The sequence below is a fragment of the Lissotriton helveticus genome, chromosome 12 (assembly GCF_964261635.1).
Source record: "Lissotriton helveticus chromosome 12, aLisHel1.1, whole genome shotgun sequence".
Taxonomy (NCBI): domain Eukaryota; kingdom Metazoa; phylum Chordata; class Amphibia; order Caudata; family Salamandridae; genus Lissotriton; species Lissotriton helveticus.
Window position 1 is genome coordinate 176,884,924 of NC_136073.1, and position 15,209 is coordinate 176,900,132.

The 15,209-nt window shown below is 46.4% G+C and overlaps 1 protein-coding gene across 3 annotated transcripts in view; it reads left to right on the plus strand.

The window, feature by feature from the left end:
* Positions 1-15,209, plus strand: part of PLCG2 (phospholipase C gamma 2) — a 488,855-nt gene that overhangs the window by 254,994 nt on the left and 218,652 nt on the right. For all 3 annotated transcript variants that reach the window (XM_078669997.1, XM_078669998.1, XM_078669999.1), the window contains exons 12-13: positions 5,755-5,840; positions 14,269-14,389. In XM_078669997.1, the coding sequence (XP_078526123.1) occupies positions 5,755-5,840; positions 14,269-14,389 (207 nt within the window). The remainder of the gene's footprint in view (positions 1-5,754; positions 5,841-14,268; positions 14,390-15,209) is intronic.

Below are 15,209 nucleotides of genomic sequence, written 5' to 3' on the forward strand. Positions count from 1 at the left end.
CCCATCTGTTTGCCTGAAAAATCATTTTTATTCAAAAGAAATGGCCTTGTCCATGGGTGTGCTTCATGGTACATCACAGCACTGACTAATAGAAATCACGTGATACATTTAAATCTTTTTTGTTTAAAGTTGTCCAAAATGTCATGATTCATTCATTTCTTTTTGCTATTAAGAACGTTCCTTGTACTTGGGTCAACACTTTCAACAAACATTTAAAATTGTAATGAGTTCTCTGTTTCATTAAATTCCTCTAGTTAACGTTTTCTGCCAGTATAAACATATTTAGCTAGTATTATACTTATACTTCCATTGATACTACTGTTTATCTGTTCAAAATCTTACCTCTTTTTCTGGGTTGATATAACCATCACTTCCCAATTATCCCATCCTCCTGAAGAACCCGAAAAATATATGAGATCGGAGCCTTTGTATCAATTGATTAAAGGAAACAGCTCGCAAGGCAGAAATATTGCGCCAATTTGTCTCCCAAAAAGTTTGAAATTGGTTTTCTATTTCTTTGGTACAGCCGATTATTCTATCCGATAGGACGAAATATATTGTTAGCCAAAGTTTGATGTTTGCAAGAGCTTCTGGGTAAGAAAACCATGTGACATCCACGCAAGCCCCACCACCCTGGGCTCCCCTGGTTATCTAGTTTTCAAAAATGTGTGGGCTTGGCAGTTTTCCCCGATTGAAGGCATAGACAGGTCCCAAAATCCACAACTCCCCATATCGCGAAAACAGGGTGCTTTTCAGTGGAAACATTCAAAGTGTCTCTGATGTGTTTTGTGCCTTTTTCTATAATGGACATTAGATTCAATACCGAAAATTGGGTCCCATTCTTATGTGGCGACATTTGTGAATGCTGGGTGGTTGGAAATGTGTGAATGACAACAGATTCCAGAAATGTCAGTCACAAAATGGAAATATATGAGTGATCTTAACCATTTATGCAAATGTTTGAGTATTGCAGGGTATTGTGGGAAAGTAGGTGGGATCAATGCAAGTTACACAACCATGGACACTTCTGAGTTTTCAGTTCTTATAAAATGTGAAGGGCTGTTTCTGTACGGTCGCAGTGAAACTACCACTTACACAGGTTGGTTTTGCACCTCAAGACGTGCTAGTTTCACAGCCAACCTCTACACACATATGGCTTGCTGATGCCTCAACAAGCTACACAAATAAAAATAAACTTTGACTAAGTTTTTACTACCTGTTATGTACCTGCCTCCCTCGACATTCCCACTGTTACTGAACTCATGCCATGTAAACCTTTACTAATGGCTCCCAATGAAAGCCACGTGAGGGTCGGGAAGGTGTCTCTTTTATGAGCTGTTAGCACACTTGCTGTGCTACATTGAACTCCTTCCAGATTGTGGTTGTGGGTTGAGGTGTGTCCAATGATGCCTCAAGGCCTTGATTCCTCAAACTGAGCGAGCATATCTACCTTTGAAACTAAGGTAAACATGCTAGAGAAGACCAGCCTAAGTTCCCTAAAGGGCATGTCAAAAACTACTATGGAAGTTTATTTGTGGGACGCAGACACAGGATACTCAGTTGGTCAATATGACACATATGTGTAATGTTAGGTGCAGAGTTCTATGTAATGTTATGTGTATTTGTAAACCATGTTATTACCTGGGAGGGTATCCTGCCACTGATGCAGAAGTCATTTGCTCCCCTAGCTGAAGAGACAAATCTTCAACTTACGGAATTCAAAGAAGTGCCACAGATTTGTAGAGGTGGTTTGTTCCAGGCTTTCAGTGCAAAGTAGAAGGCACTACTGAATGTCCTGGTGCTGCATATGCATGGGATGTGTGCGAGTAGTAGTCTGGCGTGGCTTCTGTGTCTGGAAGGTTGCTGAAATCTGTAGTATTTGTTGAGGTGTGCTTGGCAGTGTTGTGTAAGGCTTTGAATGTGTGCATGAGGAGTTTGTAAAGTGCTTGCTTGTGGATGAGTAGCCAGTGAAGCTCCGTGAGGTGCGGGGTGATGTGCATGCATGGTTGGAGGTTGAGGAAGAGCCTGGCTGCAGCATTCGGTGTGGTATGGAGGCATTGGGTTAATTGAGTGAGGGATTCATTGAGTATTGGGGGGAGTGTGGCACTGATGGGGTTGAGTCCTTTGATGAAGATGAAGTGACAGCATCTGTATCTGTACTACTTTGACAATCTGCCTTCTATCTATGTGATATCCATAAGAACGGATTCCTAGCTGAAGCTCTACCTACCTTTTCATGTTTCAGTCACCTTCAAGTCCCTGACTAATCCTTTATACTTATCATGTGAACCTTTTCTAGCGCCGTCAGTGGCAGCCACTTGAGGCTGAAGAAAATGTGTCTTTCATGCGTCTTTAGTACTCTTGCTTTAAATCCAACTTGTGGATATAAGTTGGGGGGTGTCCTAGCACTTCAAGGCCTAGATTCCCTAAACGGGTTGAGCTGATCTACTGTTGAGGCTAAATATGCTGGAGAAGACTATCCTAGATTCCCTAACTAGCACTTTAAAAACATCTAACAGTTATGCTGCACACAATGTGCTATGACAACGTGGCCTATGTTCAGTCCAACGTTATATGCAGAGCAGTGACTGTAATGTAATTGTCATATGACAAACAGAACATCTACCTTGTTCAGATAGTGCATAAAAGTGTCAAGCAGGCCATAAGCAAGACCACGATTTTCTCAACTAGAACTAACAATTTGAAAGGCTTCCTGCCTAGTGAAGTAGTGACCCATGGAAGGAGGTGTATCCATGCACAGCCATTGAAAGATAAATATTAGGACAGATCTACGTCAGTCAGTTTCCCTATACCTCACTTTTGTGTAGCACAATATAAAAGCAAGTTGGAAAACATAGACCTTGGTGAGATGGACACTGGAAACAATAACAAGTCTCCTGCCTCTTTCTTTGCTTAGAGCAGACTCTACAATAACAACCTGGTTGAGTTTATTTTGCTGTTGCAGGAATGTGGTCAGCAAGCTGCGGATATTGCAGCCTTTTCACGTCCTCCACAGCTGATGAAGTGGAGACTACTCTTTCTGCAGCATCAAGACTTTCAATAAAAGTCAAGGAAAGACATTGATCTTCCTGTAGTGGTCTGACAGTAAACCATGTACACGTTGTATGTTGCCATCTGGACCAGTTGGGTAACCACCTTTTTACCATGTGGGAGTACCTGGTCATTCTATTCCATTACGCCCACGTAGTTTTTGTAATCAGGTATATAGGTGGGTTTGTGAACTTCAATCAACAGACCCCTGTCCATGACCAGTGAACTACTCTTTTCATGGATTGTAGTGACCATGTACGCATACTGCCTATCAGAGAATTTGCAGTGAGATGTTTCTACAATCTTACAAACAAGCTCCTGTGGGAATCATTTGCAGTGACACCGAACTGTACCACATGCCACAATGCCAGCTTTATACAGCTCTCTGAGCAACTGTACACCTGTATAGAAGTTATCCACATAAAGATTATAACACTTATGAAGGATGGTGGGGCTCCAATACAATCTTTGACATGATCCTAGCATGGAAGGCCAACCTACAGGATTTAGGGGGGATCCCTTCCCTGTATACACTCTCAAGCTGTATACATAACCAGTAGGGCACTCCCACAACATGTACATATATTGATGCCATAACAAGCTCTTTTGTTCTGTATGTAATACCTAAATTGCAGCTGCTGCAAAAGTAAAACTGATCACTGCTCATGACTGGAATTTAGATGGGTATTACCAAAAACGTGAAAGTTGAGCTGTAGCGTCCAGCACTGGGAAACACTGGTTGGGAAGCCATGAGCTTTATAAATCTTATTAATTGATAGGACTGTTTGATTAGTTTGTGCACTACCCCCAATTTGAACTTAAGGCCCAGACATTTCTTCAACTCCCCAAGTAAAGTGGGAGTCCACCGGCATGCCCTGGAATGATGCCAATAGGTGCGCCCATGCTCCTTCAGAAATTCAGTCAACATCCAGAAAGAGATGGACATAGTCAGTCGATGAAAATTTGCTGTGTAGACTTTGCATGCAGTGTCTGCAGTGAATGAGGGAATTCGGGGCAGGCTGCCAAGAGAACACTCTGTATATGTTTGCTGTCACACATGCATACTCTCTGGGTAGGTCTACCCTGCTACTATCTCTCCACTGTACAGATTGTGTTTGCAAAGGGACGCTGACGCAGATGCTTATTCTCTGGTTAGGTCTACCCTGCAGCTCTCTACACTGCATGGATTGTATTTGCGAAGGAACATCATGACTGCCATGACCATGTTGCCTCAGAATCACTGGAACACGAGTGATCACAGTGGCACTCCGCAGACTGAAAAATCACTTTCAGATTCTGCTCCATTTTGTATTTCCCTCTAGGGCTGTCTCAGTATCTTATCCAGCTGCAGAGCTGTCCTTCATATCTCAAAGTAGGGCCTAGGCAGCACTCATCCACCAAGGCACCATCTATATAGACTGTAAAAACCACCTGTGTAAAAGCATCCTTCTGAAACACGTTGTCCTACGTAGAAGGCAGAAGCATGGTACTAAATCAGATGGTGAGTGAGTGCATCTGTACGAGGTGTGTGTCAAAGTGTAAAAGTAAAAAAGTACTTCGCTTATCGATGGGTGGGTGTGTGCATTTGTGAGATGTATGTGACAAAGTGTAAAAGCAGAAAAGCACAAAAGCCCATAGGTTATCGATGCTGCTGTAGCCTCTCCAAAAGCACCAAAAAGACAAAAGCAAACAAAGTGTTTCTTCAGCTTGCCCCATATGCAAATACACAACAAACTTCATGGGACAAGATTAGCAATGCTGCAAACAAAGTCGCTACCCTGCCTCACCTAGGGGGAGCTGAAGCCCACCATATCTTCAGAGAAATCGAGAAGTTCTGCTCTTTTTGTGTACTACCATACTCTGTGCTGCCTTGCACCGGTGCAGGCACCCTCGAGCTATAGTGCAACGGTGTCTGCATTATGATCAGAATCATTGTTATGTAGGGAGGGGCCCCTTGCTGCATAACACTACTCTTGAGGTGTTTTCCTGAAGGTAAAATACATTTCTCCTTGTAACATTAGCCTCAGGAACACAGCGGCTTTTGTCGCAAGTCCATATCTAGATATGATTTTGCATAAAAAAAACAAGAATGGATGCACAGGAATGCCCATGCACCACCCATGGAAGGCCTCCCTGGCGCAAAATAATGCAGGGCAGCACTTGCGCCTGTTACTTTTTTTTAACAGAACAACTCAAATAGCAATTTGCATTGCTTTATAAAATCCCAGCAAGGCTTCTCCGTCTGGCCTGGGTGAAAAAAGCCACACAGATATAACACAAAATCTTTAAAAGTGTCGCCTACATTTACTTTAGTAAAATCATACGTAGGGAGCACTAAAACATGCCCATTACATGGGCCATCACACTCCCTGCTGGTCCAGTTGTCTATGGCCATTTTTTACCCCTGGGGTGAGCAATTGTTCTAGTCTGTCTGTAGTTCTATTCCACTATATTGAAGATTTATCTGATGCCATATTGATGCCTGTTAAGGGTTCTGTTGGCACCAGTTGACATTTGTAGATTTTTCTGGTTGATATTTTTCTATTGCTATTTTGACTTAAGGTAAAGTTTTTCATACATCCTAATGTTCTTATCTGATGTCTATCTAAGGCATTGCTCACAGTTGATGACTTTTGATGCATGTCCTCTTGACCTCATTTGACCCATACTTGGTTGTACTGATGTAATGGCCTTCTCTTTCAGCTACCTCACTGGAGATCAACTAAGGAGCGAGTCTTCTCCAGAAGCCTACATCCGTTGCCTTCGGATGGGGTGTCGATGCATTGAATGTAAGTCCTCCTCTTTGGGGACCACACTGCATTATTTGATGTATTTTAGAAATAAAAAGCAGAAATGTGATTCTGTGTTTTACTTTGTAGTAACTCCAAAATGATCTCAGAAACATTAAATGAGCATTTCAAATTATAGTAGATCCATGGAATTAAGGCAGTTCTGAATATCAAGTTTTCAGTACATGGCAAAATATAGATTTAAGATAAATGCAGTTTAGAAACAACCGTTGTTGTGCTCATCTCTAACACAGACAGCATCACCTTGTAGCAGACTGTCATAAGTGCCAGTGTTGACAATATGAGTGGACTCAAATAAATGACATAACCTTGGCTAGGATCAGTGCTCAATTTGAGCCAGTGGATTCAGGTGCTGGACACTGGCACTTAATTGTCAACACTGGCACTTATGACAGTCTGCTACAAGGTGATGCTGTCTCTGTTAGAGATGAGCACAACAACGCTTGTTTCTAAACTAAATACACATTAAAATGACTAATGCCTGCTGCTCAAGCCATTCATTGAGTCTTAAAGCTGTATTTTTCATCTGTACAATAATGGGTTTCAATTTTAAATTCTTTTTAATGATTTATGAATGCATTTATGGTCTTGTATTCATTTATGATTGTATTTATATATAAAGATTTTATGATATGATGATGACTAATGCCTGCTGCCCAAGCCATTCTCATTGCTTTTGGTGCAAGGAATAGTATAAATTGTCACACTTGTAGGAGTGTGACGGTCAGTAGTTGTGGTGGTATGACGTTGGCACTGCTGGCAGAGGCAATGAGCCTCTTAACGAAGGCCCTGGAAAGTATTTTCTTTAACAAATTAAGCACTGGCTAGGACATGATCTTTCCTCCAAATCAACAGTCAACAGATCACAATACAGCATGCCACATCAGTCATCAGGATATGTTCATGCAAAGCACATGCGGGACCATCCATATCACCAGTATTGTTCCAGATCTAAGGGTTCCAATAGACTCAACTAATTGGCCCACACTATCTTCAACTCGATATATATGAGGGTGACCTCCACTTTCTCTTCTTACAGAAGTTGGACATTTGAACACACTGGCACCAGAAATTATAAGGGGTTATCTGAATTTCTATCGGATGAGGCAGAGCTTTATGGGCTGAAATCCTATTAGTGGGAGGATCAAAAATTGAAATGATGCCATGCCAGCACTGGTTACACTGTACCCTTTGCCTACAACAGAATGTGGGAACAGTCATTTACTTTGACAAATAAAAGGCGTATCAACCTTCTTTCAGGGATCATTGGTCCACGAGATCCCTGCTCTCCATCAAATATTTCATAGCTCTCCAGGTCACTTGTTATGTTAATGCTGAAATACGGTAATGTGACCTGTTCAGCCCTGCTCAAGGCACTAATGGACATGTAACAATAAATACAGTACCAAGCAGCATGCTAAGACCCCAACTGGAAGAAATGGGTCCACATAAAAAATCTTCCCCAAGAACGCTCAACTGGGCTTCAGTGACGACTAGGGTCATTGTGGTCACTGGGTGCCTAAGCACTTTCATTGTGTGATCCAACTGTACTCCAACCACTGACCTCTTTAGACTATTTACACGCTCTACTACTGATGACTCCATGCACGCTCTACTATTGAGGACTCCACGCCTTTCGACCTGAATATTCCTGCATAGCCTCATTGAACTGGCCTGTCCTCCGAGAGCTTAACCTAGCCAACTATCCAATAGCCATATGGCGTACATAAACACTATCTTGAAACACATTGATATAACCCCCATTACTGTGCCCCTTACATGTTTGCATGGTGCTTTGGAGTGACCATAAAGAGCAAACTCTGCTCATGAAACAGATTTTGTGTGGTGTCCCATGGGGTTCACTTCTGTTCTCACTTATATCAGTATCTAAATAGGATTACTGGCCCAGAACGTATCACACTATAACCTGGAGTTTCAAATGTATGCAGATAATAGCTATCGCCACATCCAGGTGGGCAGCCAATAAGAACAGAATAAAAGCATCAAATTTACCTGGAACACACGTAGCTTTGAATGAAGAAGAGATATCTTTGTTTGAATTGCTCTATAATCATAATCCTCAGTATTGGAGGCGAGTAAGCTGAGAGCTTTGTCTAATTTTTGCCTCACTGAACTGGGAGACATCCCAATGCTAGTCCCAACTCATGCAGTAAAGAATGTAGTATGTTGTGACAAAAATCTTTCTTCTGGTCATCAAATCAGCCTGGTGGTGCATTGACCTGAACATAGACTGCTGTGGAGGTTTGATTAGGGCGCCTCTGTCCACACTACTTCCTCTAGGAGAGGGATTTCAAAAGTACAGACACTGCAAAATGAAGAAGAAAAGTCGATCATATCCCTTTGGTCAAAATACAACAGTCATCCTTCTCATCCATCTCTCTCCGACTTTTAATGTACGGAGGGTCCTTGGCCCCATACAGTTACTTTATTTCAACCTACATTCCCATCTTTAGCCTGAGATGAAGCTCAGCAACCAGAATCGAGTTTCCTCAGTGAGAACCATTAAGGTAAGTTGGTGTGGTTGCTGAGTTCTTCTTAGAAACCTCCTATCCTGGTGGTGTTAAAAATAGTAAAAACAATAATGTTTAAAGAGGCTGTCCCATCATTTCCTGAAACATTCATGACATCCCCCACCCCCAATGGGGACAGTCGCTGATGAGTGCAGATCAATCGCTGAAGAAGCCCATAGCTGAGTAATTATCAGAAGACTTTGGAAACCCCGAGCATGCATTCTCTGCCGGGGGAGGAAGACTGAAGTGTTAAAGAACTGCATCACCAGAGTGCATCACAACTACAAAGTGGCATTTGTCACAAGCAAGCACTTAAATAAATAGATGATGTTAACAAAGCACCGTTGAAGAAGCAAGATGAAGTCAAGATACTTGCATGTTGCAAGTTAGAAGAGACGAGAGCTTAAGAGATCACTCTACCTTACTCATGAAGCAGCTCTGGACTTATATACGTTATTTTAATTGAATCCGCACAAGAGTCCCACATGACACTTTTAAGCAAAAAGCTTACATTTAAATATGTATTTTAGTGTCAATGAACAGTGTTGTTATTAGACTCAGGACACCCCAACGCCGCACGGCCCCCAGCTGTAGGTGTGTCTGTGCCCCCTCGCTGCTGCCCGTTGTGCCGTTCTCTACCCTCCCGTGCCCCTGATTGCTACTTGTCTGTGCCACCTCGCTGCCGCCCGTTGTACCGTCTTTTACCCTCCTGTGCCTCTGAGTGTTACTTTGTTTTCGCACTGTTTCTCTGTTTTCCTTTTGGTATGTTAGCTACCCTGGGGTGACCCCCCTCTGCTCCCTGCTTCCCGCCGCCGTGACATCGAGGCCCCACCCCCTTTTCTTCTGTGTCCTCCCTGCTCCCGCCTCCCAACTCCTCCTCCCTCCCACTTGGCCTTAAATGGAGACCGCGCGGCACAGGTGAGTGTGACCTGACCTCAGGACACCCCCACTTCGCACGGCCCCCAGCTGTAGGTGTGTCTGTGCCCCCTCGCTGCTGCTCGTTGTGCCATTCTCTACCCTCCCGTGCCCCTGATTGCTACTTGTCTGTGCCCCCTCGCTGCTGCCCGTTGTGCCATTCTCTACCCTCCCGTGCCCCTGATTGCTACTTGTCTGTGCCCCCTCGCAGCCGCCCGTTGTACCGTCTTTTGCCCTCCTGTGCCTCTGAGTGTTACTTTGTTTTCGCACTGTTTCTCTGTTTTCCTTTTGGTACGTTAGCTACCCTGGGGCGACCCCCCCCTCCGCACCCCGCTCTCCGCCGCCGTGACATCGCGGCCCCGCCCCCTTTTCTTCTGTGTCCTCCCCGCCTTCCAGCTGCTTCTCCCTCCCACTTTGCCTTAAATGGAGACCGCGCGGACGCGCTGATTGTGCGCCAAAGGCAAGCCCGTCTGCGCCCGTCCGCGTCTGGACCGTGCCCAGCGCCAGGACCCCTGGCCCCCGCCGACGCCAGACCACACGACGGACCTGCGACGCCGCCTCTCTCAACGCACTCAACGCCGTCCGGAACCCTACCTGCTACCGAGCCACCCCGAAACGCACCCACGGACCCTTCACCTGCCAAACCTGCCGATACACCTGCCTCCGGACCTGCACCGCACCCGCCAAGCCGATCACCAGCAGCAACCACCTCAAGTGCATCCTGCTCAACACCTGCTCTGTCCACAGACACGCCGTCGAACTCTGGAACCTGCTCGACTCAACATCACCAGACGTCGCCTTCCTCACGGAAACCTGGATGAACGCCTCCCCAGCGCCCGACATCGCCATCGCCATCCCGGACGGATACAAGATCACCCGGAGGGACCGCGTCAACCAGACCGGAGGAGGCATCGCCATCGTACACAAGAACAGCATCCGCACCAACTCCGACGACACCTTCACCGCCGCCGAACACCTCCACTTCCAGATACACACCGACCCCAAGACCACCCTCAGAGGCACCCTCATCTACAGACCCCCGGGACCACGGACACAATTCAGCGAAAACATCGCCAACTTCATCAGCCCGCACGCCCTCCCCTCCGCTGACTACATCCTCCTAGGGGACCTCAACTTCCACCTGGAGAACAACAAGGACAGCAACACCACCACCCTGCTGGACAACCTCGCCAACCTCGGACTCAAGCAACTAGTGAACACCCCCACCCACTACGCCGGCCACACGCTTGACCCACTCTTCTCCTCCAGCAAACACATCTCCTTCAGCCACTCCACCGGACTTCATTGGACTGACCACAGCTGCGTCCACTTCAGCTTCTGAAGAACCACGACCCACCACCAGCCGCAACAGGTTCCTCGCAGGAGCTGGAACAAGAACCCTCCCGCCAGCACAACGGACCCCAACGATGCAGCCAGCAACCTCACACAGTGGATCACCAACTGCGCAGACGAGCTCGCACCACTGAAGACCCCTCCCAGCAGACCCGGCAGCAAGATAGCCTCTTGGTTCACCGACGAACTTAAGAACTCCAAGAAGAACTGCCGCACCCTCGAGAAAGCCTGGCGCAATGACCAGACCACGGACAACATGACTGCCCTCAAGCACGCCACCCGCAAACACCACCAGCTGATCCGCACCACCAAGAAGACAGCATTCAAAGAACGACTGAACAACAACGCCCACAACAGCAAGGAATTCTTCAGCATCGTCAAAGAGCTCTCCAACCCCAGCGCCGGAAACAACGACATCACTCCCACGCAAGACCTCTGCGACTCACTCGCCTCGTTCTTTCACAGCAAGATTGCCGACATACACAACAGCTTCGGCGCTCAGACCACGCACCCAACCTCAGAACCAATGCCCCCACCACCACCCTCTGCGTCTGGACCCGGTCATCACCAAAGACACCACCCGCACGATGAACACCATCCACTCCGGATCACCAACCAACCCCTGCCCCCATCACGTATTCAACAAGGCCGACTCCATCATCGCACCCCAACTCCGGGACATCATCAACACCTCCTTCAACACCGCCACCTTCCTGGAGAGCTGGAAGCACGCCGAGCTCAGCGCCCTCCTGAAGAAACCAACAGCGGACCCCACCGACCTCAAGAACTTCCGCCCCATCTCACTCCTCCCTTTTCCCGCCAAAGTCATCGAGAAGACCGTCAACAGACAGCTTGCCGCCTCCTCGAGACGAACGGATCCCTCGACCACTCGCAGTCTGGCTTCCGAGCCAACCACAGCACCAAGACCGCCCTCATCGCAGCCACGGATGACATCAGATCCCTGCTCGACAACGGGGATACAGCGGCCCTCATCATCCTGGACCTCTCCGCAGCGCTCGACACCGTCTGCCAGCGCACCCTAGTGCAGCGCCTCAGCAACATCGGAATCCAAGACAAGGCACTGGAGTGGATCATCTCGTTCCTCACCAGAAGAACCCAGAGAGTCCGCCTCCCCCCGTTCAGATCCGAGGCCACCGAAGTCATCGGCGGCGTACCACAAGGATCATCACTCAGCCCCACCCTCTTCAACGTCTACATGAGCCCCCTCTCAGCCATCGCACGCCAACACAACCTCAACATCATCTCTACGCCGACGACACCCAGCTGATCCTCTCCCTCACTAACGACCCCGCCACCGCCAGAAATCAGCCTACACGAAGGGATGAAAGACTTCGCCGACTGGATGAAGAACAGCCGCCTGAAACTGAACTCAGACAAGACGGAAGTCCTCATCCTGGGATCATCGCCCTCCGCCTGGGACGACCCCTGGTGGCCCCCTGCCCTGGGCACCGCTCCCAAACCAACGGACCACGCACGTGGGCTTCATCCTGGACTCCTCCCTCTCGATGACCAGACACGGCAACGCCGTCTCATCATCGTGCTTCAACACCCTGCGCATGCTCCGAAAGATCTTCCAGTGGATCCCCACCGAAACCAAGAAGACGGTCACCCAGGCACTCGTCACCAGCCGACTGGTCTACGGAAACACCCTCTACGCCGGAACCACAGCCAAACTTCAGAAAAGACTCCAACGCATCCAGAACGCCTCCGCACGACTCGTCCTGGACATCCGCCGACACAGCCACATCTCCGACCACCTGAGAGACCTGCACTGGCTCCCCGTCAGCAAGAGGATCACGTTCAGACTCCTCACCCACGCACACAAGGCTCTCCACGACTTGGGCCCCAAGTACCTCAACAACCGCCTGACCTTCTACACTCCCACCCGCCAGCTACGATCAACCAGCCTCGCCCTCGCCGCCATTCCACGCATCCGCAGAGCCACCAACGGAGGAAGATCCTTCTCCTACCTGGCAGCCAAGACATGGAACTCCCTCCCCATCCACCTCCGGCTAACCCAGGACCATCTCTCCTTCAGGAAGCAACTCAAGACCTGGCTTTTTGAGCAGTAACGGACCCCTCTCCCCCAGCCCCTTGAGACCCCTCCGGGTGAGTAGCGCGCTATACAAATGTGATGATTGATTGGTTGATTGACTACCTTAGTTGTTTTTATGACAATAAAAATGAAAGCATTTTATTGGTGTTTCTGTTGGAAAATGCAAGGTACAAATGATGAGTTGTCTACTTTTGCAGGAACTCAGGATTTGAGGACAGTCTGGCTTTAATGCAGTTTTTATTTGTTATTTTATATAAGCAACATATTACAGACTATCCCCACATCACACACGTAGTATCTGAATATGACAGCTCATAAAACTGAAAATTGACAATAGACATGAACATAACAGTTCAACCGAAAAAATACAGTTATAATGGGTATAGATATCAGCTGAGCTTGTGTGAGGTTTATGAACAACTAGCAGAAATAGAGCCTGGGTGATATTTATAATAAACAATGAGAACAGAGGCAAGCTCTGATTGGGTGAAGAAGGCTGCCTCCATGTTAATGAACAGCCTGTGGGTATTGCTCTGCAGTCAATAAAGGTGCAAGAGAAACTACAGGACTCTAGCATTGTAACTGGGCTACTCTACCACTTCACAGAGAGGGGTGGGCTTAGGTCTCCTTGGGATACAATGGGCTCACTTGTTCTTAACTTTAGCGTAACCTCGCCAGATTTCTCTGAGGTGTAAGGGGAATCCAGGAATCCACAAATACAATGACTAGGAGAGGTCAATGGCTTAAGCACCATACAGAGGCAGATATAACATTGTGTAAATATTTAGTTACTTAGTTATCAGCACGTCACAGACCATTTAAGAGGGAACATACAGTAGATCTGCACATCAAATAAGAATGGGTACATTACATTACAGTGTATGTGTACATTACAGCTGTAAGAAGCAGAATTTAGATGTGATATCTGCTCCTGAATGTTTGAATAACAAATCTGAAGCTGGATGATTACTGTCTTTAAGGCATTCCGCACTGCAGAATTTGCCATATTTTATCATGGTGTTGTGCTACTTGGAATGCGTGGCTTCAGCAACAAAAAGGGGATGGATGGAATGCTTGAATTAATCTCAGCCACTGTCAGTCGCTCTGGACACATTCCAGGTCATCGTTTTTCATCGACCATGCTACTCAAGACAAAGGCCTGCCGTACGCAAATCAGTACTGACCATGCTCTTCTTGAGAACAGTCTGTCCTGAACTGCTAGGCGAGGATCTCAAGAATAGTCAGATTTGTAAGTGGATGATTAGGTCCACCTTTTAAGTTGCTTGGAATTTTTCGTTTGGTATATGCATGATCTGTGAAATGTTTTTGCCAACTGAAGACTGAATTCAATGGGCATTTAACATTTTTCAGTTGTACATCACTACATTGACTGATAAAGTGTCTGAGCGTCATATAGGTATGTCCAATGTTAGCAATCACACAGTTACTCTCTATGAATGTGTGCAGTTATAATATCTCGTTTGCCTTCTATGGCCTCTGTAGTTACCAGATCTTTTTTTTTTCCTTTCAGTGGATTGCTGGGACGGCCCTGATGGAAAACCAATAATTTACCATGGATGGACGCGGACAACAAAAATTAAATTTGATGACGTAGTTCAAGCAATAAAAGAAAATGCATTTGTCACATCCGAGTAGGTATTCATTATCTTCCAAGCATGGGCAATGGGACATGTGTAGGACCACAAAGCAAGCTTTGCCATTTGTCAAACAGTTTTCATTAGTGATTCCGGCTCAGTCCTCCTCATAGTAGAGTTTTCCCTTCAGGAATGATCCTAGATCTTTCCTTTCTACCTCCTGGACAGAAGTTTATAATTAGCTACTCAGTGAAAATGATGTACACTAGCAAACACTTATTAACAAGGCTGCAGTAGGAGATAGCCAGAAGAAGCAGGTGTTATCTCTGGTTTCTCGTGGTCTCCTAATGTTACCGCTACTACCCCTCAGCACATGGATCATGAAGGTAGCAGCAGAGAATACTAAAAGTTGTCTTACAGAACTGTTTCCACTCCTTCACCTTACTGTACCGTGCCACCGCATTAGCAAATAGAAAGCCATAAAGAGCATAGGGTGGGAGAGGGGAAAACACGAGATGTCAGCCATCATGATCTTAGGGTGCGTGGTGTGTCTCCCGCTTCTCCTAGCATTTGGACAGTTACATGACTCTTTTTCTTTCTTTGTTCCTGCTGCCACACCTAGAGAAACTCTCTCAGTCTTCACTGGAACACTAGTAACATTGAAGTTCTTTTTTTCTTAACTTCCCCAACTTTTGCCTGTGCTTCTCCTTTATATTTCTGCTTCCTGTTTCATTCCTTTCTCTTCGACTGCCTGTAGCTTTGGTGTCATCTTGCACTGCTCTGTTTCTTTCTCTTCTCACTACATGCATGTAGCTGTAGTCATAGATTTGAATTATATAATAGTTTTAAAACCTATCCCTTACATTTATTTCCTACT